This window comes from Strix aluco, chromosome 1 (genome assembly GCF_031877795.1).
Source record: "Strix aluco isolate bStrAlu1 chromosome 1, bStrAlu1.hap1, whole genome shotgun sequence".
In the NCBI taxonomy this organism is placed as follows: Eukaryota; Metazoa; Chordata; class Aves; order Strigiformes; family Strigidae; genus Strix; species Strix aluco.
This window is the reverse complement of record NC_133931.1, coordinates 147,248,585-147,273,149: the sequence shown is the minus strand read 5'-3', so window position 1 is coordinate 147,273,149 and position 24,565 is coordinate 147,248,585. Positions and strand designations below refer to the sequence as shown.

The 24,565-nt window shown below is 37.2% G+C and overlaps 1 protein-coding gene across 2 annotated transcripts in view; it reads left to right on the top strand.

The window, feature by feature from the left end:
* The window catches only part of SLC4A7 (solute carrier family 4 member 7), a 72,959-nt gene that overhangs the window by 40,996 nt on the left and 7,398 nt on the right, over window positions 1–24,565 (top strand). For both annotated transcript variants that reach the window (XM_074839099.1, XM_074839109.1), the window contains 16 exons: window positions 212–299; window positions 1,739–1,885; window positions 3,165–3,268; window positions 4,713–4,887; window positions 7,289–7,422; window positions 7,967–8,212; window positions 13,053–13,158; window positions 14,946–15,107; window positions 16,015–16,128; window positions 16,563–16,724; window positions 16,962–17,213; window positions 19,426–19,494; window positions 19,941–20,114; window positions 20,454–20,585; window positions 22,345–22,442; window positions 24,236–24,343. In XM_074839099.1, the coding sequence (XP_074695200.1) occupies window positions 212–299; window positions 1,739–1,885; window positions 3,165–3,268; window positions 4,713–4,887; window positions 7,289–7,422; window positions 7,967–8,212; window positions 13,053–13,158; window positions 14,946–15,107; window positions 16,015–16,128; window positions 16,563–16,724; window positions 16,962–17,213; window positions 19,426–19,494; window positions 19,941–20,114; window positions 20,454–20,585; window positions 22,345–22,442; window positions 24,236–24,343 (2,271 nt within the window). The remainder of the gene's footprint in view (window positions 1–211; window positions 300–1,738; window positions 1,886–3,164; window positions 3,269–4,712; window positions 4,888–7,288; window positions 7,423–7,966; window positions 8,213–13,052; window positions 13,159–14,945; window positions 15,108–16,014; window positions 16,129–16,562; window positions 16,725–16,961; window positions 17,214–19,425; window positions 19,495–19,940; window positions 20,115–20,453; window positions 20,586–22,344; window positions 22,443–24,235; window positions 24,344–24,565) is intronic.

The window sequence follows — 24,565 nt, the reverse complement described above, 5'->3', positions numbered from 1 at the left end:
TTCAGAGTAATTTTGGTTCAGGATTCCAGTTCCTTCCAGTAATGACTTTGAAGTGAGTCTTTTCTTAGTCTTGCAGTGGTGTTTAAGATGTGAAATGGTGAAGAGATATTTTTACTTCACCACTAAATTTTCCTTAAACATTAGTTTTAAAGAACCCTCTGAGTATATTCAAATGAGTCAGCCGTATTCATCTTGATTGCTTTCTCCACAGGTTCTTGTTTTTGTTGCTGGGACCAGCAGGAAAAGCTCCGCAGTACCATGAGATTGGAAGATCAATAGCAACGCTTATGACAGATGATGTGAGTGATGTATTCTAAACACATGTAGTTAAAGAAATCTAGACTGAAGTATTTACTGACTGTTTTCAATAAATGTATTCTGGAGAAACAGATTAACCAAAAAAACCCAATCTGGTTAAATGAAAAACTCTTAAACTTACTGATTTCTTGTGTTAGTGAACTAGATAATGGTAAACTAACTTTTCCCTTTGTCTTTCTTGAAGAAAATTTTTTTAGAAAATATTTTAGCTTTGATGTATAGATTTAATTTTTGTATTAAACTATTAAATAGAACTGCATCCGATATGAATCACTGTATGTTGAAAAGGAGAGGACAAACTGCATAAGTGTTCCAGACAAAGTTTAAGAATGCATGCGATTGAGTCAGCAAGATTTATTTTTATCAAAGTGAGGTCAAATAATTAAAATTATCATTTTACTAGGCATTTGAAGTCATATGGTTAGAGTCCCGGTGAATGGTTTTAAAGAGCACAGGGGAATCTGGACTTTTTAAGACTGTTGTCATCTTATTGAGCAAAATCAGGATGTTTTAAATCTGACTCTGCATTGAGCGCCACCTGCTGATTTGCTGGTAATTATTACAGTTATCTAGCAGAAATTTCTAATATTTCTTTACTTTAAAACAATTTAAAGGTTGGAAATGTAAACCAGAAATTGGTCATTTTACAACTGGGCAACTAGTCTGTGAATACAGTATTTGTCCAGTGTGAGAACTGACTATTAAAAGCTTTAGTTGCTGCTTCTAGTTTTTTAGGTAGGCTGATTTTTAGGAATACTGTAGATCACTGAAATAGAAAAAATCAAATTATTCAGTGGTCAAAAAAGCCCTAATTGGGCTTAAAAGGTCTAATTTACAACGAGAAGACTTAATGGTCAGTTCTTTGGAGACAAACAGTTCAGGTTTCAAATGTACAGAAGCAGTTTAGGATCATCTTCTGCAAAGAGTGTTTTCTAGCAAAACTAACATTTCCTCTCTGTAAAGTGCAACTTGGGATTCAGGGATTGTTTTGTTTAAATACTACCCATTTGTCAATTCAATTTGTGTTGTAGTAGTCTGTAAAACAGCACAGGGTTTGGTTTTTGTCCTGATTTAGCACAGCATAGTGACACAGTGACTGTAGGGCAGAATGATTCAGGCAATAGTACGTGAACTTGATTTACTGAATATTGAAGATTAACTTTTTAATTAATTTTAGAAATGAACTCAATATTCCTTTTGAGTTTGGAGATATGACTTCCTTATTTTATCTTCCCTAGGGGTGTGCATGCAGGTAGTTCTTAATGCAAAAGTATGTAGGTAAAATAAAAGCCTAACTTTTGAGGACCTTTAAAAAATTTCCCATGCCTTCTTAACAATAATGAAGTGTTCCTTGTAATCACTTCCTTTTTTTTTCAAAAACAAAACAAAACAAAAAAAATTGGGTGCTTTCTTCTTGCAGGTTTTCCATGATGTTGCCTATAAAGCAAAAGACCGAAATGATTTGTTGTCAGGAATTGATGAATTTTTAGACCAAGTGACAGTCCTGCCTCCAGGAGAATGGGATCCATCTATACGAATTGAGCCACCAAAAAGCGTTCCTTCCCAGGTAAAAGAAAAAAAAGTTCAGTAGAGTTCCTGTGATTTTTACTTTGAAAACGCCATTTCTCAATGCAAGTAAATTGTGTAGTGAATATAAACTTTAGTAAACCAGCCCCCGCATCCATTTGGAAGAACAAGTGAATAGTCTATTTAAGGGGGAAAAAAAAGTGTTGGATCAGTCTCCTGCTGTACTTTTAAAGTAAATTGTATTTACTGTATTTTCTTTTGTAATACTGAAATGACTTCACGTGAGATCTAGGAGAATTGGTCCAAAATTGCACCTGAGTTCATATTATAAATTTTATTATTAATCTAACAATGAACAGCAATAATATTGTAATTCTTAAAAACTTTTATTTATATATGACATTGAAATGTTTTAATGTATGTTGTCTAGCATATAATGTTCATGGAATGTTTATGAAATAGATAAAAATAGATCATATCACTCAATTGTGATACAAATTTAGAATGAGAGCCAAGGGGAAGCTGGACCTTAGAGAGACTCTGCTTTTTTCCCTTTTTCCCTCTTTACAACTGAGGGGAATTCCTGCCACCAGGATCAGAAGTGGGGGGATAGACCAGTGGTCTTGATTCAGAAGGTTGAGGTTGGTGTCAAATCCAGTGGTGACTTGGGGAAGGGAGTGGAATGAAAGGGATGACAGCACTGCAGTTTATTCCTGAATAGCCTGAAGTTACCACTTAACTCATTTCCAAAATAGGCAGGGCTTGTGGGTTTTTGGAAGGCAAGCTTGGCTGAGAAATTTATGAGGAGCTGGTGAGCAGCTTGCTCAATAGGGGAATGACTTCTTATTTATACTGGAGTGACTTCTCATTTCTACTTCAACTAAATGCTCTCTGTGTCATAAAGTGAGGTCATTTTCTGTTAGAAGCTAGAGGCTTCTGCTCTGGAAATGATTGAGGGGAAAAAAAAAAAATCTAAAGATTTTTTTAGGCCTCATGGTTGAGCCTCTACTGTGTCTTGAAAAGGCACTTTGTTTCATCATGTTTCAGGGACATTTCTTCTAGAAATAGGGAAGATTAATACTGTTGTGCAAGGTACTAATAAGATCTTTTGGGGAGTGCTGTACAGTTCTAGTAATCCGTATTCAACAAAAGATGAATTTGGCAAATGGAGAACTGCTGATAAGCTGGGAATATGAAAAAGGTTTGGAAAGCATGGAGTCTCTGCAGTCTGTCTTTGAATTATACTTTTTAGTGCAAAGGCAGTCTCAAAGTATGATTTCCACACCCTCCCCCCCCTTTTTTTTTTCTTTTTTCTGTAGGAGAAAAGGAAGGTACCTAAATTTCCAAATGGATCTACTCCTACAGGAGAGACTCTCAAAGAAGAAGGCCATCATGCTGGACCTGAACTTGAGAGAACTGGAAGGTGTGTTCACTTCCATAAATACTAGCTACCATAAAGAAATAAAAGTCATAAGTCTTCACAGTTTTTAATCATGACATTTGAACATAAAAAAAGTCATGGTGTAAGTGTCAGAACGCATCCTTTTTCCTTTTCAAGTGTTGGATTCTTGCCTATGCCAATCTGCTTAAAGCATTTCCAAGCCTGTGGCAATGTTTCTCAACACACTTGCGAAGGATTTCATATAAGATGCTGCCTAATTTAACTAACTTCTAAGAGTTGGGTTTTAATTTTTAATTGTCAAGAGCATGCAATTATCATAATTATAGCAGGAATATACAATTTCCAGTATTGGGCTAGCTACTAAAAATTTCCACTAATGCAGGTCTGTTTTATCAAACGTGCAAAATGGAATAACAAGGAGTATAAAGCGGCAAAAAATGCTTTGGTATTGGTTAGGTTTCAGTTTTGGTTAAATTTCTTTTAGATCTAAAATAAAATGGAAGGAATTTCTTTTAGTTGAGTTACATTGTTGTTCTCCATTAATTCCGAAATACTTGCCAAAAACGTCCCCAACATTGGAAATACCTGGTTAAGATTAAACCTTAGGATCTCATAGCTTTGCAAGAAAGACTTTACAACATTTGTGTTGATTTTTACCATTTTGGCTTTGTTATACTTACTTTTTGCCTTTTTGCAGACAGTATGTGGAGCCAAGAAGTTAATTCCTGCTCACAGAATTATCTTTAGATGAGACTATTGTTTTTCTTAGGAATGGAAGAATTTCATTTTTTTAATAGTTCAAAATATAATCAAATTTTTGTAGGTAAAAAGTATACCTAGTATTTTGGAATCTTGAAAATTTTTTTGAAACTGTCGGAAACTTTTTAATTTCTTGCTAATACTTTACTCAGTTGAACTAACTTATACATGTCTGCTTTTGTATTTTCATTTGTAGAATATCTCTATACTCTAGGTGAAAACACTGTTAAAATGATAAACCTAAATTTATTTATGGACATAACCATATGTATGTAGAGAATTTATATCAAAAAGCAACAACCACTCATTGGAGTAGTAATATGGAAATGTATCAATGCAGGGGTCTTGGTTGAGGTTTAACATATTTCTTTTGTTCCTTGTTTTGAATACCGTAAACCAGATTTGACTTAAAACATTATTTAGGTAAAATTGCTTGCAAAGATTTTTTTCAGTATCTAGCCCATATACAAAAGTACCTAGCCAGCTTTTAAAAATGCGGATAGCCTGATTGATTATATTTGGAATACTACTGAATTGGAATAGATAAGATTCTTGTTTACATTTTAAACTGTTATGCTTTAATCTGGATTATGAAATAGCTAATTCGTGCTGGCAATAGGCACTGGCAGTCATGTGTAGCCCATAGTTTTGAACTAGCTAGAATCCTTTAGTGTACAGTTTGACGAGTTTCATCTCACCTATTTAGGCTTTTTGGTGGTTTGATACTTGACATCCAAAGGAAAGCACCTTTTTTCTTGAGTGACTTCAAGGATGCATTAAGCCTGCAGTGCCTGGCCTCGATTCTTTTCCTATACTGTGCCTGTATGTCTCCTGTAATCACTTTTGGAGGGCTCCTGGGAGAAGCTACACAAGGCAGAATAGTGAGTACAAAGAATGGTAGTGGCCAGGCTTTTAGACCTTCAGAGGCAAGTCACTGTGTGCATTTGTCTCATTTATTTATACTTGTATTTGAAGAATTTACCCACAGCACTTGATTAGCCTGCCCCAAAGCAGATCTTCCCCAAAAGGTAATTGCTGTGGAAAATGTTGGGGAACCCATGTGAACAGGAGAAGATGCACAGTGGAGGTAAAAAATGTTTATCCTGCCTTATTGGATGAATGGCTTCATGAATTGAGAAAAGGCTTGCATTACCTACTTTTTGGCTACTTAAAAATAATGAATAGCAGTAAAGGTGCACCATCCCACTAGGCCTACTTTAGGCAAAGTTGGAGGCTCAAGGTGGATAGCCAAGAACATCTACTGGCCTTGAGTAGTAGGCCTACAAGGATGATAATGCCTGCAGTGTATGGGTAGCAGTCAATTGTGTGTTTAAGTAATGGACAGGATATGTATATGCTTTCACTAATGGTATGTTGTTAACAATAAAAGAAAGTGGCTAAGGTTTATGAGCAGAAAATACTCTTCATTGTAAATGACTTGAATATAAACCATACACATACAAAATTTTGGTAGTGTTATGTTGGACAGTAGATAACACCAGCACCTTTTTAACCAAAATATCATTGCATTTTGTTGTTTGGAGCAGGGAAAGAATACTTAACATCAGCAATGTTAATAACTTAGTGTTTGTGTCAATTGGCTCACAGAGTAAACTAGTTTGAAGTGTATTTTCTGTTTTTAAATATATCATGAAGAAACAGGCCACTGTTCTTTTGGGGGAGGGAAGGATGTATTCAGACATATCCTTTACAAATTTTGAGATTCTGGTAAAGCTTATGATGCTGTAAAAATTCTTCTTGATACTTAGATCAAGTTCTTAAGCTTGTACTACATTAAAATTCAGTTACCTGTTTTATCTCTTTCAAGTAATGCTGTTGAGTCAGATTTTTGTTTATTGAAGTAGCGCTTCAAGCTAATAGCAAATACAGAAATAAATTATATCTTTTCCATGTGCTGTTTTTGCCACTCAATGTAGAAATGGTTATCAAAATGTTGATGTAATTTTTGAATGTACATCATGTATAATTATGAAAATATGCTCCTTTTAAAGCTTGATTCTTAAACACCTTCTTTCTTTTAGCTATCTGGAATTGTTTGCGGGTTTGTTCCTGCCTTCAGATACTTGGTGTGCATCATTGAATATAAAATTTAGTCACTGCACACACATGTTCAAGCACAGTAGCTGACATTGTAAGGTACACAGTTTGTGTTTGAAACCTTCCCTCACATTCCCAGAGGTCATCACCTCCACCGTGCTCCTGTCCCTGCCACCCTGATTGAGAGCCCCAAGGTTAATGCATTGACTAACCAAAAGCACTAATTCAAAGATAATAGAACGAGAGACTGGGATTATATATATTTTTTTTCTAATGTAATGAACGAAGGACCCATGTTTTAATTTTTAATAGCCCCAGTTCAGGAAACCATTTTACCCAATTTTAGATGCTTTCCTGAATTGGAGCTGAAGTTTGCATAAATACTGTTTTCTTAGGCTTGCACGATTGCAAAATAGTGAACACTTTAAAATTCCACCAGGAACCCTTTAATCTATAATCCATGACTTCTCATAGTTGTAAATGGTGTAGTTAACTACTTTCAAGTAACTTTAATTTCATTTTAGTATCTAAAAAGTCCTGCCCCTCTCTTTTGAGGTGCATTGTAACTATTTTTTTAGCAGAAAATGTTATAGTAAAACATTTAATTCAAGAACTGAAGTAGAAAATCTTACTTCAATGAAAAGAAATGCATTACCAGGTGGGACATTGGTTTACTGCTCATTTATTTTTGGTGTCATGTATACATAAACCAATATTGTTCAGTAATTTCCCCTGCACCTCTGCCTGTCAGTTTTTTCTTTTGTAATGCCTGGTTGACTGATGCAGGTTTGATACGGCACACCGTATCATGTCTTGGTACAGGTATGTTGCAATATATATATATCTATCTATATCTATTTTCTTTACAGAGACAGATAGTTCTTTCCATAAACTACATGTTGAGTAACTTTTTTTTCTTTAATTTGTAGTAATTGTTGGTATGTTTTTCCTCCATAGCTAGCAGGACTAGTAGCTTGTTCTCATGGTTTTGGATGGCTTTATGTTTCTCAGGAGTGAAGTTTTCAAAATCTTTTGTCCATGGTATTGTTACTGCAAAACTGTGTTAAGTTACTCTTGTCTCAAACATCAATATTAATTGCAGTGTTTTTACATCTTGTCTTGTTTCTAAGTTAATGCCTCTTAAAACTGTATTTATGCAGATGTGATGCTAAACACTAACCTGAAAGGCAGCATAGTTACAGCACTTTCTTTTCCCCCAAACAGAGTGCAATAGAGTCTCTCTTTGGAGCCTCATTAACTGGGATTGCCTATTCTCTCTTTGCTGGGCAACCTCTTACTATTTTGGGGAGCACTGGACCAGTTCTAGTATTTGAAAAAATATTATTTAAATTTTGCAGGTAAGTGACGTTTGTGTTAGCTTGATGCACTTTCTAATTTCCTAGACTGTTAGAATAGCTTTAATTGAAAGCAGTTGTGTATTAAAAGTGGATGTCCATGAGGATGTAAATACAGCAGAAAGAGACTGAGAGATGGATGTGGTTTGGCAAAGCTGTGAGGCACTGGTGAGCCTTAATGAGAAAATCAGTGTTACGAAGTGGCTAGGACTTAAAAGCTATGTTCTGACTGTGTGGAGATGTTGGCTTTGATTCTGCAGGGGTAAACAGAGACTGATCTGCCCTCTAGGAGAAGTCATCTAGGTAGTTCTGGAAAGATCATCCCTAAACTAGGTAGTTGCACCCTGAATCCTGGAAACACCTTGCAGTGTTGCATTGCTTTGGTGGAAGACGAGACAGAAAAGTTTCAGATTCCTTCAGAGTTAACCTCAAGGATGAGAATAGTGGTGAATACTTATAGGGCTTGGCCTCAGTATTTGTTTTCAAATAGAATATAGCACAGGTGACTCCTGGCTCAGTTAATACTTTTGTTTCTTTCTTCATGCAGGGATTATGATCTTTCCTACCTTTCCTTGCGAACTAGCATTGGTCTGTGGACTGCATTTTTATGCATAGTGCTTGTAGCCACAGATGCCAGCAGCCTTGTGTGTTACATCACTCGATTTACTGAGGAAGCTTTTGCAGCGCTTATATGCATCATATTTATTTATGAGGCATTGGAAAAGCTTTTTCATTTGGGAGAAGTGTATGCCTTCAATATGCACAATGATTTGGATAAACTGACTTTATATTCGTAAGTACCAAGTTTCTATCTGCTAGTAAAATACATCGGAAAAATGTTTATTGTACAGAGACATACCACTTACTAAACTGCAATGTGTGCTTCTCCGTGGAAGGGTAAGAGGAATGCTGGGGGTGGTGCGGGCGTGAGAAACCTCAGAAAAATTCTATTCAGGATGCTGTGGAATTGAATTTTCTGTGTTAGCTATGGGTGGTTGGAAGGGATGAGGGGCTGTGACAATACCTGCTTTAATTGCAGCTTTATTAATGGTCAGCCTGGAGATTAAAGGTCAGAACAGGAGTTCTGCCTTGCCACTTCTAGAAATCATGATAGTTTACCCCACCTGGGTGAGGATTATTTCCAGGAAGCTGAGACATGGAGAGCTTCTGCAACTTTCACATGCTGTGAATAGAGAGTTAACATCTTTAAACAGTGTTGCTTTCTACTATAATTATGGGGAATACTTGACTTTAAAAAAAATTATTTTTTGAGAGAGGAGAATAATAGAAAAATACAATAAAGTCATTTTTTTTTTCTTTCTGAAGTAGAACTATTATATTACTAATCATCACAGTAATGAGCAGTAAAACTATCAGTACAAAAAAAACTTTATTTCATTTAAGGAATGCAATAATCAAGCTATTTAGGTGTATCTTTTTTACATTTGATTTATTTTTGTGGGAGTTGTGTATTTTCTACCTGTAGTGGGTTGACCTTGGCTGGATGCCAGGTGCCCACCAAGCCGCTCTATCACACCCCCTCCTCAGCTGGACAGGGGGAGAAAAAATACGATGAAAGGCTCATGGGTTGAGATAAGGACAGGGAGATCACTCAGCAATTACTGTCATGGGCAAAACAGACTTGACTTGGGGAAATTAGTTTAATTTATTGCCAATGAAATCAGAGTAGGCTAAGGAGAAAATAGAACTCTTAAAACCCTTTCTCCACACCTGTCCCTTCTTCCTGGGCTCAACTTCATTTCTGATTTTCTCTACCTCCTCCCACCAGCAGCTCAGGGGGATGGGGAATGGGGATTGTGGTCAGTTCCTCACACGTTGTCTCTGCCGCTCCTTCTCACTCTCTTCCCCTGTTCCAGTGTGGGGTCCCTCCCACGGGAGACAGCCCTCCACGAACTTCTCCAATGTGAGTCCTTCCCATGGGCTGCAGTTCTCCACAAACTGCTCCAGCGTGGGTCCCTTCCACAGGGTGCAGTCCTTCACGAACAGACTGCTCCAGTGTGGGTGCCCCATGGGGTCACAGGTCCTGCCAGGAGCCTACTCCAGCGTGGGTCTCCCACGGGGTCACAGCCTCCTTTGGGTGCATCCCCCTGCTCCAGCATGGGGTCCTCCCCAGGGTGCAGGTGGAGATCTGCTCCACTGTTACCCTTCATGGGTGCAGGGCACAGCTGCCTCACCAGGGTCTGCACCATGGGCTGCAGGGGAATCCCTGCTCTGGTGCCTGGAGCACCTCCTCCCCCTCCTCTTCACTGACCCTGGTGTCTGCAGAGTTGGTTCTCTCATATTTTTATTCCTTCTCTCCTGGCTGCTGCTGTGCTGCGGCAGAGGTGCCACCACTGTTGCTGATGGGCTTGGCCTTGGCCAGTGGCGGGTGCATACTGGAGCTGGCGGGCATTGGCTTTGTTGGACATGGGGGAAGCTTCTGGCATAGACTCATAGAAGCCATCTCTGTAGACCTCCTGCTACCAAAGTGTTGCCACTCAAACCCAATACACTACCTTTTGGTGTGCAGTTGTACCACTTCTGCATTAAAAGAGTTTGCTTATATGGTGAAATTAGTATTGAGTAATTTTTATGCCATATGTCTTGATACTCTGTTTTTTAGTTTTTGATGATATGCTTAAATGCTGTTTTATCTTTTGCTGCTCAGTGTGGACTTTCCAAGCTTATGGTATAGTTTCATAAAATATGATGAATCCTATTCTAGCAGCTCACTTCTGCTAGAAAGAGGAGATCCTGCTAACTGTTGCTGAGCGAAGCTGCTCATTTCACATAGTTTAAACCAAATCGAAAGCAAAGCTGTTCTTTGATTGATCAACAACACACAATTAACTGTCAGTAATTCATGCATTCAGGATCAGTAATACAACAGGTAAACCACAATGCGAAACACTTAAGAAGCACTAGTAAGAACCTACACATTTTAGAATTGTCTTCTATTACTAATACTCAGAAGTTCTAATTGTACCCACACCAATATGTACCCCTGAGCCCCAGACACGTGGGTTACAGTCACACACCATCTTTGAGGAGCACAGGTTTCTCTCCTAGTGCTTCCCTCCTGTTGGAGATACGTGTCCTCCAGCTTTATTTGTACCTGTGAGGTTCTCTGTAGTCTGTTAAGTCACATGCTGGTGTGGGAGTCCCTGCTTGTTGCACCCTGCAGTCAGTCTCTCATTGGAGGGCAGACTACTCACTGTCCTGCTGGGTGGCTGCTCTGCCTGGCTAAGGCAGAGATCATGATGCCTGCAGGGTGAATTTCCGGCAGTGTCAAACCAGATTTTCACTATCGCGTTTCCACTCCAAGGTCCCTCCTCGCTTCTGCAAACACTCATGCTTCTTCAGTGCTTCCTTTAAGAATGATTCTTTTTTTTTTTTTCTCCTTGTTTTTCCTCCCGAAAAGTCTTTGTGTAGTTCCGTTGTTACTGTTTAATCCAGCTGATGTTGTCATCTTTCTCTTCAATGTGATCGCTTTTGGGCAAACACCTGCTTAGACTGCTTCTTGTATTCCATTCACACATAGCATTTACACTCACTTTCCTGTCTTAACAGCTGTTAAGACCAGGCCATGTTGCCAGGAGTAGGCCATGGGAGCACACCCACTTCCTATATATCTCCCTTTTTCCTGGCTGCTTATCCTTCTGTTCCAGTGGCTCTGGGACCTCACAGGACTCCTATGTCAGCATTGAAATTCACTAATCTGGCAGAAACTGTACTGCAGGTCTGTAGGTCTTCTGACCCTTGCTACCCGAACGTGTTTTGCTACACTATCTTAGGTAGGCCATGAGGGTGGAGAAAGGAAAATGTGACATTTCCTTGGTTTAGCTGTGTGAGGTGTCACACATGGCTTTCAGGACATGCCATGGGGTTCAGCTTTGGTTTGTCCTATATTTTTTTTTCCTATCACAAAGCTGTAGGAGATCTAGCCTTTTACAATTTTGTTTTTTCCCTCCTGTACCCTCAATAGGGGAATAGGGTGTGGAACAAGCATCTTCAGCTAAGTGAGCCAGAAGACAGTTTCAAATACTCTTACTTTTTTTCCTGGATTTTCACTTGTCTACTTGGTGGCATCCTTTGTCTTCATTGCATTCGTTGAGAAATTTGTCAGTCTTCATTCGGTGTGCTTGTTTATGTTACTGCCTTGACCAGTAACTAAAGATGCTTTCTTTTTGTCTCATCATACTTACTGTTGCAATTCCTTTTTCTTCTGATGATTCTTAAGTTACTGTTTGTAACTACCTTATAGGAATTGCTGTTTTCCAATCTTTTCCTATTTCCTTATGCTGTTACTTTACAACTCAGTTATCAGAAGAAAGTATATTTACTTCTTCTATATTTAAGTTCCTTAAACATTGTGCTTTGCAAATCTAGGTTCTTTTTGCCCATGCACATTTAGAGCTTTCTCCTTCTGTACCTTCACGCTATCAGGATGCAACTTTGCCCTTCCATGATTCTTTGCTTTTCAGTATTCTGATGAATCTCATAGAAAAAGGAGACATTTCTTGCTTGTTATCTGTTTCTCTTCTTCTACATAAATGTTTCCATGTTAACCTTACTGTTTTGTGTACTTGAATAGCTTTATTTGAAAACATCCCATTAAATCAATATTCCATGTGTTGTGGTTTTTTTTTTTAAAAACTGATGTGTACTTCTGTCAACCTGTCTGACAGAAAGGATTCTGCAATCCAAGTTTGCACACCACTACAATAGGGAGGGGCACTTCTACTTGTACAAAAAATTACTAAAAATGCATGTATGCAGTTGCTTTATATCTGAGCAATTTATGCATTTACATTTTCAGTGAGCTCACTACATACTTAAAAATGGTGTCTTACTTCCAGGTGACCAGTTTTGGTCATGTGTAGATCAGAAGGCATGCCAAGTGCAAGATAAATGTCTGACTACCAAAATTTTAGAAAATACTCTGAAACTTCTAGAGGATAATGGCATGTCTGGTTTGAAAAGGAGTTGCTGAAATTGAGTCATCTACACCAGTCTTTTAAATTAAATAGTTTCAGTCTCTTTGTTTTCTCTTATGTTGGCATACAGTAGGACTAACTGAAGTTTGACTCCTTGTGGGATGTTACACTGTATAGAAATCTAAAAACCTTAATGTGTACACAGTCATAGAAAACTATTTGTGCCAAATTAGTCAAATTGTGCAGAAATCTTTAGACATAACACAACAATTGTTAGTATAGGGTTGTTGGGAAGTGGTGTCATTTGGATTTTTATCTTCATCTTTTATTTACAATATGTAGAATTCTGCATATATTATCTATTTAATTTTATTTTTAGGTATCTTTCTATTTAAAAACTGGCAGATAAGTCAAATACACAAATTCACACAACATCTTGCCTGCTTCTAATTCTTTGAAATACATAGTTTGGCTTTTTGTCCAATCTGATAAACCTCCTGAATTCTTCATTCTCCCCCACCCCACCAATAATCCTAGTTCATGTCATGCAAGGAGGAGCCTTGTACTCTGCTGCTTTCATAGAAGGTTGGCATAAATTGATTAAAACTCTTCAGGATTTTTGAAACTACTGCAAATTGCTGCATTTTGGCACATATGGCTTAAAAGCATGTAAATTAATTTTTTTTTTTCCTTCAGATGTGTGTGTTCTGAGCCTGAGAAACCCAGCAATGAAACTTTGCAGGTGTGGAGGAGTATGAATAAGTCTGTGGAAAATATAGCATGGAGTAACCTTACAGTGTCTGTGAGTATCTAAAAGTTATATATATGTGTGTATGTATAAAAGCACTCACACAGTGCCAGTCTTGATTAATATTTTCCATCTGGTTTCTTTCTTGACTTGAACCTGGACTGTTTTCTTTAAAACTGTATTTTTGAATTCTCTTATTCCTCCCATAATGCTTTAAACAGTCATTGTAGTGGTTTGGATGGGCAGGTCCATGGCAGTAAATGCTAATATCATAAATGTCTGCTTGAGGTAGCCACTTTAATTCTGGTAGGCAGAACAGTCTTCTTTCTGAAGTGCAGATGAATATGATAAGGTGAATAAACAGATTGCTTCCTTCAGTTTCCTGGAAAGGATGAACGAATATTTTTGAGGTGTGAAGATGGAATCTGCAGTTAAAATGTGGTAGCAAACACTTTTCATTAGATTGTTAGACATTGCTATGAAACTACAACAGATTCAAAGAAACTGCCTAATTATTGGTTGGAAGAAAACAGTTATTTGGAAATTTGAAGGTTAAAAGAAAGAAGAGCTATTTGAAGGAATAGGCTTGAAAGTGTTACCTTCTGAGCTGGATATTTTATAACAATATCTAATTCTGTGGGTAGGTGGAGAGGAAAAAAGTTACGGTGTTTGCATACCCTGGCATCTGGTTTCCACCTACATCTTGAATGGTTTGGATCTGCTATGGATTTTGTGTTGCATTTGCTAGCTGTGTATGCCTACTTTGGCCATCTTAGGCTGTCTAAAATGGCAGTAGATATCCGTGTATGGGTTCTCCTTGTGTGTGAGCCTAGATGTTCACACTGAAAGTAAAAGGTGTTTTGCACAGCAAAAATACTATGAAAAGCCTCAGTGCTTAAGTTTTAGCTGTAGTGTATTCTGTGTGCCAGCAATGGCTCCTAGTCTACCGTAATCACCTAGGATGGCAGTTTCTCTTGAACTTAGTTTTATATTTATTTCATATTATTATTTATTTTATAAACATTTTCATTCTCTTCAGCATCTTTAGTCTTCCCAGAGAGACAGAACTGATCCTGGATTTGGTGATGCTTATTATCAAAGTAGATTGTTAACGGGGAGAAATTTTATCCTAAGTTAAATTTTTGATAAATTAACCTGTTTAAAGACTTAAGTTGTGGCAGTGCTGCTTCCAACTGTTTGATTTATTGGCTTGTTGTTTCCTTATACTCCATGTGTCTACTTTAATTCTTTACTTTGCATTTCAGTGAGCCTTTTGGATAGGGATTGTCTGACTTTGTTTTCTTTTTTATTCAAATCCCTTATTTATGATGCTTTTCTACTTGAAACTTTTTTTCTTACAGTTGGGTTAATCTCATTTTGTAGGAGTCTGTTTCTTCCTTAACTGTATCAGGACAAAACCAAGTCAAGAGTAAAGAGATGGGAGAAACTGAGGAGATCCTTTTCCATGTTCGTTAGCTTGATAGTTGATATTGGGATAGTCTGCTTTTCTGGGGCTTAGTCCTCAGTCTTAATTTATGCATTCAATCTTGTGATGCTTTGAGAAATAGAATAGAAACATGGTGAATGTAAAGAAGTTGTTTCTTCTTGGGCATCTCCCAGCGTTTTGGCATCCTGAACTAATCAGGGATGGCTACTGTGGCTCTTCTGGAAGAGACAGCACACATTTTTGACATTTCGGGATGAGGTAGTGATGAAGGAAAGAAACCTCTTTTTGGAATTGTGAAAGTTCTCAAATGTATTTTATATTGAAAAACTGCAAGTTAGGTTGAATGTACCAAATGAATAAAATGTAGAAATTTAAGGAGTTTTTCTCTTTGCAGGAATGTTTAGAATTTCATGGTGTGTTTCATGGATCAGCTTGTGGCCATCACGGACCATATATTCCAGATGTTCTCTTCTGGTCTGTCATACTATTCTTTACAACATTTTTCCTCTCCTCTTTCCTTAAGCAATTCAAGACCAAACGTTATTTCCCAACTAAGGTAATTCTGATTAGAGACTATTGTTATCTTGTGATAAATATATTAGTATAACTTCATGGAGTTAAATTTTCTATTTTGCTTCAGAATTTTGTATTGAGAGATTTCTTTTAAGACAGAAAAATAAATTAAAAACAGAAAATTAGCTAATAATTCAAAAATGAAGAAGTCCAAGGAAAGAAATTGGCTGCAGAAAATTCAGTGCTTACTCTCTACTTTCCTATAGTTACCATGAGATATTCTAAACATTAGAAGACCTGTCTACCCATATTAATGGGTATTGCCAGGCATCATTTGGAGACATAATACTCCTGCTGTTTTCCTCACCTAGCTGTACAGAACAATTGATTGCTTTCCCCAAACTGCTGATGTACAAAAGGTTCTGAGTGGTTCCTTAGGGGATTACTATTTCTGATAGAGGCTAACATAATGATTATCTTTGAACTGATTTACACAACTTACTTCTGCTAGCCCAAATAAATTGGTTAGATATTCTATAAACCTCAGCTACACTGTGTTCCTAATGTTTAATAAAGTCACCTTTGATAACCTGAATATGTTGCAGTGATGTTACTGAATTAAGCTACAAGAGACTAGCTGTGATGGCCCAGCTTCCTAGTAGGGTTGAGGGGACAGGAAGATGAGGAAGGAGTTATTTTAAGTAATTTACTTCTTTCAGTAGATCACTTTTAAATGAACAGTTGTACAGAATACTTAACCTTCTGCAATTTCGTGCTATGCTGGCATGCAGCTTAAATTTTAAAATAAAAAGAGAATATATATATAATGTTTAGTGGAGTAGTATAATATAAATAGACTTAACTATTTATAGGGGAGAAAAATTGTCTTTCTGTACATGCAGAGTATAATGATGAAAAAGCAAGAGTTAACTCAAGTCTTTTCTTTAAAGGTGCGTTCTACCATCAGTGACTTTGCAGTATTTCTGACCATAGTAATCATGGTTTTGATTGACTATCTTGTCGGAGTACCTTCTCCTAAACTTCATGTTCCAGAGAAATTTGAAGTAAGAAATAAAACCTTTTAAAAACCCACAACTTCTTAAATGCTTTAGACAGTAGAACAATGGAGTTGTATAGAAACAGAAATTTACCTTTTTTACTTACAATGTAGTTGATGAAGTAATATCATTTTTCTGCTTTGGATGTATGTCTCGTCTGACAGAAGAGACTATGCTTTTTCTATTATAATATCACTGAAAAGGAAGCATTCTTTTATGCAAATGTGCAAACATGAAGGAATAGAGTTGTTTTAATTTTCTTCATATAAATGTCATGCTCGCATGTAACAGCTTAATCAGTCTTTTGGCCAAAGCCATTGGAAAAAAATCGAGACACATATTTAAGAGACTGTTAATCTGTTCCTTGCAGCTGTTCATAGCAATAAAATCTGCATTTTATTTTAGTCACTAATTCTTACCATTGATGGTTGTTTTTTCAGCCCACCCGAAAAGACCGAGGATGGTTCATAGATCCTCTTGGAAGCAATCCTTGGTGGACACTCTTGATAGCTGCGGTTCCTGCTTTACTCTGTACCATTCTCATTTTCATGGATCAACAAATAACAGCTGTTATTATAAACAGGAAGGAGCATAAGCTGAAGGTAAAAGTAATTTTCACAAAACACTAATGTTACGTAAGTCAAGTTTATTTTAAAATGGAAACGTTACCAACAGCTACTAAATAAATACATATATTAACTAATAAAGAACAAATATAATCTTGTGGATGCTCAAAGTATGTAATTTTTGTAGTTATCTGTTATGTACCAGCTAAGTTATAAATATGGTATCAAATAATTAGAAAGTTTGTCAAATGACTTGTTTGCTTAATTTTACAGAAAGGCTGTGGGTATCATCTTGATCTACTCATGGTTGGTGTTATGCTGGGGATATGTTCTATCATGGGTTTACCGTGGTTTGTTGCTGCAACTGTCCTGTCTATAAGTCATGTTAACAGCCTGAAAGTTGAATCTGAATGCTCAGCACCAGGAGAACAACCAAAGTTTTTGGGAATCCGGGAGCAGCGAGTGACAGGATTGATGATTTTTGTCCTGATGGGGCTGTCAGTGTTCATGACATCTGTGTTAAAGGTAAAGACGGTTTTTCCAAAATATTTGTGTTTCCTTTGTGCTTTTGATTTTGATATTGTGGTTTAGCATTTAATAATGTTAGGAAGTTTTATTATGTTAAGTAAAATATGCCTAGACTGATCTGAAATTGCTTTTTTTAATAACAGGCATTAGTTGAATAGAAAGGGTGGGGGAGATGTAAGCAAATTAAATCTGAGCAAGCTAGAAATGAACTGAGTAGTGAGGAAAGCAGCCTTTGTCCATGTTACCTGCTTTTCTTGCCAGCTATTTTTTAGTTTCTCAAGTCCACATTACCTAAAATAGTTATTCTGTAGTTTTTATGTGAGTGCATAAATGGAGAGAGAAAAGGAGTGTGATAAAGGTATAAAGTTTCTTGAGTAGAAGTAATATAATATAGCAGAAGAAATAGAAACATCTGGTTTAAAAGGTGATCATCAGAAATTACATTGTTCACTTCTCATTCTTCAGTTTATTAAACGTCCTTTGATGTTTAACGTGTCAAGATTATCTGATGCATCATCAGGGTGTGATAGAAATTTTTCAGGTTGTATTGTGGCCTCAGTTTACACTTTGTCTCTTAATTGGTATCCATAGTGCCCATCAGAAGACTTTATTGGGAAGAAAACTAGTCAGTTCTGTTGGCTTTTTGCTCAGATTTCAGTAAAATCCATTCAACTTCTGCTTTGTTTTAAATCCAATAGTTAAAAGGAGAAATTAAAAAAACCCTGTCTTTTTGTTGCCAAAAGAGCAGATATGGCATAAATTGCATAGTTGCTAATACTTTCAAAGAACTTTGTAAGAGTCTGTTTAAAGACAGATCACAAGTCATTTCACAAAAAGGTAACTTCTAATGGTTGTTCAAGTTTAGACAGTGGAAAGAAATAAACCTGTGAACATAGAACTGTAGTAACTAGAGCTACATATTATCAATTCTTAATAGTTGATCATTTGTATGTGTTAAAGGATGTAAATGTCTGAAAATGATAATGCAGTAGCAGTTACTAAAAATGAGTATTCAAATTTGACAATCTCTGGTTGAAAAGCTTTCAGCCAAGAGCTCAGATGTATAATGTGAATGATCAGAATCAATAGCAGAAATATTGAAATGGATTTATTGTTGCTCAAAAGTAAAAGATAAAAGGTCCTGTTTGCTGAAGCTACATGTTTACCCCATGTTTTAACAGCTGATTCTTAGAAACTAATACTTCTATTTTTTATGCAACTGAGGGTAATAGGAATGGTATTATTACTACTTGCTCTTTATGAAGTGTTTTTCTTTTTCAATGTGAGTGGCTGTTATTGTTCAAAAGAAGGAAGGAGAACAAAGCCTTGCATCTGTAGGTGGTTATGCTTTTGTTCCATGTATGGATTTATACTGATTTAATGCAGAAGTTAACATAAATGAAGTACTATCATGTCAAACTAAAGAGCTTACAGTGAAGACACGAGCTTTTATATATATGGACGCACACACAAACACACACATATATATGCAGTAATAAATCCTTAAGGGATAGTTTTATTCCACACTCTTTAAGTTTCAGTAAAGGCTTTTGTTCAGGCTTGATAGCAACAGTTTTTATTAAGATTTTGAATTGTATCTTGGCTATCCTTTTACTCAGAAGTTTAATGAATTGAGGAGCAAAGAAAGCTTTACATGCTTTGTGTAGGCTGCAGAGGTTTGATGCAAGTGCTACTGAAATCAGTGGACAACGACATTATCTTACCTTTAAATTGGTTTTGTTGGAGCAAAATTGAGCCCTGAATAATTAGCAGATCTTCATAGTAGGGGTGGTGGGGGTTTCTTTGTTTCATCTGCTCCAGAAATGCAAGATTAGTGATAAAAAGTAAAACTTACAGCAATTTCATGAAGTTGATAGTCTCAATACAGTTCCTATCAGACAGTAACATAAAGCAGCATACTTAGCATTAATAGAAATCTTGGTTGCAACCTAGAAAACTGAATGAATGGGCAGTCAAGATGAAACTGCTTTTTTAATCCTGGTGATAGCCTTGTTAGCTCTAGATTTTTTTTTTTTTGCTGCTCAATGATGCATGTGTTTTCTCTAAAAGAGCCTCAGCATTTAAAGATTTCACTTAACTAAAATCTAAAGTAAAAAATAACTTGGCCCATGTCTTTCACTAATGTGGATTGCTGTGTTATGCCGTGTTGTTTCCACAAGTCACTCTGTGGGTGTTTTTTCCTTCCCAGTTTATTCCAATGCCAGTTTTGTATGGTGTCTTTCTTTACATGGGAGTATCTTCATTAAAAGGCATTCAGGTAAAGTCTGATTTTAATGAGCAATTTGCTTTTGTTTAACACTAAATGAAAAGGAAACTGTAACACATTACTTTATGTGAGTAAAAATAAAGTTAGCTCATACTGGCTGAATAGTGTGCAGGATAATTTCTTGAGCGTAATGTTCAGATATTTGTTCTTACCATGTTGTGCCTTCACTTCTTAGTTCTTTTGCATTTGTTCCTTCAGTAGTGTAGCTGAGCAACAAATTTTCTGAAATATTCTGAAATTTTGTAGTAGTAATGAGGGGGAGAAAAAACTCAACAAACCAAAACATCCCCTAGCCCCACCCCCTTGAATGTTCAGTGTCCTTTTTTAGTATTTTATTTGGGATTAACTTATGTTTCTGGAATACTCTGAAAATGTTTGTTTCCTTCTGGAGGGGAAGAAAATAATTAACTGACGGATGATTTTATTTTTCAATACAGTTTTTTGACCGTATAAAACTGTTCGGAATGCCTGCCAAGCATCAACCTGACCTGATTTATCTACGTTATGTGCCACTCTGGAAGGTCCATATCTTTACAGTTGTTCAGCTCACTTGTCTAGTTCTGTTGTGGGTAATTAAAGCCTCTGCAGCTGCTGTTGTTTTCCCTATGATGGTAAGTTTTCTGTTATACAAGTTAATAATTTTCCAAGAGTACCTGCATCATCAAGGATCTTGTCAGGACGTAATTGCTGCCTGAAGAAAGAAGGGAGTGGGAAAGAAACAAAATAACATGTAGTACAAGTTGTTCACTACTGAAACAAGGACTTTTCATTTTCTGAAAATACGCAGTTCAGTTGTGATTAGCTATTGAAAGTGGAAATTATTTAACTTTGTGGTAAGATAAACCAAAGATGGGTTTCAGTTAAAGATTCTGAATGTACTGAAAGTGTGTGTCCATTTTTGTTCTTTTAAATAGTTTAATATAAATTATTCCATTTATGGTTCCCTTAAGGTTCTAGCGTTAGTGTTCATTCGCAAGCTCATGGATTTATGTTTCACCAAAAGAGAGCTTAGCTGGCTTGATGATCTTATGCCAGAAAGTAAAAAGAAGAAAGAAGATGACAAAAAGAAAAAAGAGAAAGCAGTAAGTGTGAAAACAGTCAAACTAAGCATGTTGTAAATTACTAGAAAATACTCAATGAGACATAAAAAAATTTTAAGCGGCTGGAGCATATGATCTTATATACCAAATATACATTTTGAAATTTTTTACTAATGAGATTCAATGCTAGAGGAACTATTACTGGCAATTAAGTTAAGGGAAAGACCCTGTTTCAATGATGCTATTATGAACTATGACTCTTATTTGTGATTAAAATTAGCAAGCAAAGTGAAAAGAAGCAGTTTTTAGAACAAAATGTTGTTTTCTTTGTCTTTCATGAGGTTAGAAGGAGAGAAAAGGAAGAGGGATAGAAGAGCAGTGGAGTAGGGATTTTTACCCTGCTTAAATTAATCACAAAACTGTTCATTGTATTAGGGACATTTTGCTTGTGTGTGATTGCAGAGCTGTAATTAAAACGAACTGCTAGTTACCAATAATATAGTAATATAGCTTGTTTAACTTCTCCATAAATGTTTTACCTAACTTTACACCAGCTAGCTGAATTCCTTACAAAACTTGTAACTGGAGTTAAATCCAGTTGGCAGCTGATCACGAGTGGTGTCCCCCAGGGCTCGGTTTTGGGGCCACTCCTGTTTAACATCTTTATTGATGATCTAGACGAGGGGATCGAGTGCACCCTCAGTAAGTTTGCAGATGACACCAAGTTGGGTGGGAGTGTTGATCGGCTCAAGGGTAGGGAGGCTCTGCAGAGGGATCTGGACAGGCTGGAGCGATGGGCTAAGGCCAACTGTAGGAGTTTCAATAAGGCCAAATGCCGGGTGCTGCACTTGGGCCACAACAACCCCCAGCAGCGCTACAGGCTTGGGGAGGAGTGGCTGGAGAGCTGCCAGTCAGAGAGGGACCTGGGGGTGTTGATTGACAGCCAGCTGAACATGAGCCAGCGTGTGCCCAGGTGGCCAAGAAGTCCAATGACATCCTGGCTTGTATCAGAAATAGCGTGGCCAGCAGGGAGAGGGAAGTGATCTCACCCCTGTACTCGGCTCTGGTGAGGCCACACCTCCAATACTGTGTTCAGTTTTGGGCCCCTCACTCCAAAAAGGACATTGAATGACTCGAGCGTGTCCAGAGAAGGGCAACGAAGCTGGTGAAGGGTCTGGAGCACTGGTCTTATGAGGAGCAGCTGAGGGAACTGGAGTTGTTTAGTCTGGAGAAGAGGAGGCTGAGGGGAGACCTCATCGCCCTCTACAACTACCTGAAAGGAGGTTGCAGAGAGCTGGGGATGAGTCTCTTTAACCAAGTAACAAGTGATAGGACAAGAGGTAATGGCCTCAAGTTGCGCCAGGGAAGGTTTAGACTGGATCTTAGGAAGTATTTCTTTACAGAAGGGGTTGTTAGGCGTTGGAATGGGCTGCCCAGGGAGATGGTGGAGTCCCCATCCCTGGAGGTGTTTAAGAGATGGGCTGACATAGCGCTGAGGGATATGGTGTAGTTGAGAACTGTCAATGTTAGGTTGATGGTTGGACCTGGTGATCTTCAAGGTCTTTTCCAACCTAGATGATTCTGTGATTCTGTAACACCCTTCTTCCCCATTCCCCCATCCCCCTTCCCTGGCTGAAACGCTTCTAAGAAAAAAGTTCTAAAACTGTATCTCCTGCATTCAGCTCCATTACCCTCAAGGAAATGCCCCTTACCCATGTGGAAATTAACTTGTCAGCATGAGATACTTCTTCGATTTCTGCTGCATGACTAATTTTATAAACTTATTACTTGGAATTTACAGGAAGCAGAGAGAATGCTTCAGACAGGAGACAATGAAAGTGTACACCTTGCATATGGAGAAGCAAATTTGGGTTTTCCTGTAAAAACCCTAAAATACAGGTATAATAAAATGTTGGTCTTTAAGATTTTTTTTAATCATGTGGTGTAGTTTGCTTTATGTAAAGTTGATTGTATATGAGTTGAATTAATTTTTTCCCCCAGGTTTGTAACTCAGCCATGATTAGGAAGTACGAAGGTATATCTCATGGTGCAATAGTAGCATTTTTACATTGTGTTGTTTTTTAAAACTGCATTTTAATTACCAATTTACATGACCATCTTGAACAGATCAGATGACTCAATTTCGACCAGCTGTACTCAAGGTGAAGAAGCATCCTTGGTCAGTTTTCGTGGAATACTTGTGTGTTACCGTGCATGAAATGCTGAGTATTAAGCAACTAAAAGCATCAGTTGAGCCATGTGTTTACCAGCCACTTGGATTTTTCAGAAAAAGTCTGAGTGTGCAGTTCCTTGATGGCTTATTTAAGTGAGGGCTAAAGTTTATAATTTCTGTGATACAAAAAAAAACTTGTTAGAGGCAGCTGTTTTTACTTTAAGTAAAATTTTCTGAAAGTAAACTTGAGGACAGGGTGACGGGTTCTCTTTCAGAAAAGGAAATGCTGGAATTTCATTGATGGAAAGTTCCTTCAGCACTGGAAGGCATTTTGTCTCAGTATGTATCTCCCTTACTGGGCATGTAGTCAACTTAGTTGTCAGGTGTTCTGTAACTGTTCAACACACCCAGAAGGTGTGACAGATAAATCAGTTGCCAGATATTTTTTGCCTCTCTAACACTAAGGGTTCCTAGGTTAAGAATTGACTTTCCTATGGATCTAGCATAGTGTCAGGTCTGCCCTGATCTGAGTTGGGAACAGACAGGTTTTTGGATGAGACAGATACTCCTGCTGAGTGCTGTTGTCTACTCCAAGAGCAGTCTTAGTTGGACTTTAGCCACTCAGATGAAAATGCTAAATGCTAAAGCTTTTTTAAAAAACATGAGAGTTGCTAATTGCTGTCACAGTAGAACTGTGATTTCATGAACTGTGGGCTTGTGTGTTTACTATATGTCTCACTGTCTTGCATCTTGTGGGGATCCTGAGGAAAAATGGTTTGAAAGATTTCTGTGCAGTTTGAAGAACACTTACAGATACCTTGGGGTAGATTCTGAAGCTTAAGTATGGAACAGAACAGACAACATCTCTACAGACCACACCTAAGTCTGCTGTACATATAAATGTGTGGAGGGCAAAGAGGGAAATAAGTTTTGAAGGCTTACTGTGAGGGTGAACTTACCTTCTGCAGGACTTGGGGGGATGGTGGCAAAATAACCTTGAAAAATGTCTAGTAAAGCTCTGCAGGAAAAAAATAAACTTGAAATCTGTCTAGATAATTGGAACTTCTAGATTTTTACTAGTTTTAAATATCAACTGAGTTACCAGTTTCAAAATTTTATTAACTTCTGCTCTTTTGCCTTTGATTATTTCCTGGAAACAACTTAAAAGAATTTTGATATATGAAAACCATAGGAGAACAGTGTGATGAATTTCATTATTTCTGAGCATGCAAAATAATTTTCTGAAGTTACAGGTAATTTAGAAATGAGATATCTCTCAAATATTCTTAATGGCTTAGTGGTATCTCTGTGAAAAACTTTTAAGATGCTATGCGATAAAGGCAGCGCTAGTGAGTTAAATTTTCAGATTTTGGTTGAAATACATTTGTAAGAGAGTAACTCAATTCATGGCTGCGTAAATATTCAAAGAAGGCACAACTGATGTAAATGATGAGTGACAGTAAATATAATGCTGCTGCAAGGTATTGAATACTAACCAGAAAGTATGTTTGTTCTTTAGCATTGATCCCTCAATTGTAAACATATCAGACGAAATGGCCAAAACTGCACAGTGGAAGGCTCTTGCCATGAGTACTGAGAATGCCAAAGTAACCAGAGCTAACCTGAGGTAGCTATAATTACTCACGCATTTTCTAACGATGGTCTTGTGTTTAGCAGCTAATAGCTGTACTCGTATTTCTTGAAATGTATCTCAAAAAACTACGCATACATGGTTTGTAAATCTGCATTGACTTTCTACTTTTGAGGAACTTGAATTTAAACTTAATTTTTGCTCTTTACTCTGAAGCTAAACAATTTCTATAAGGAATTCAAATTGTTTATTAGATGT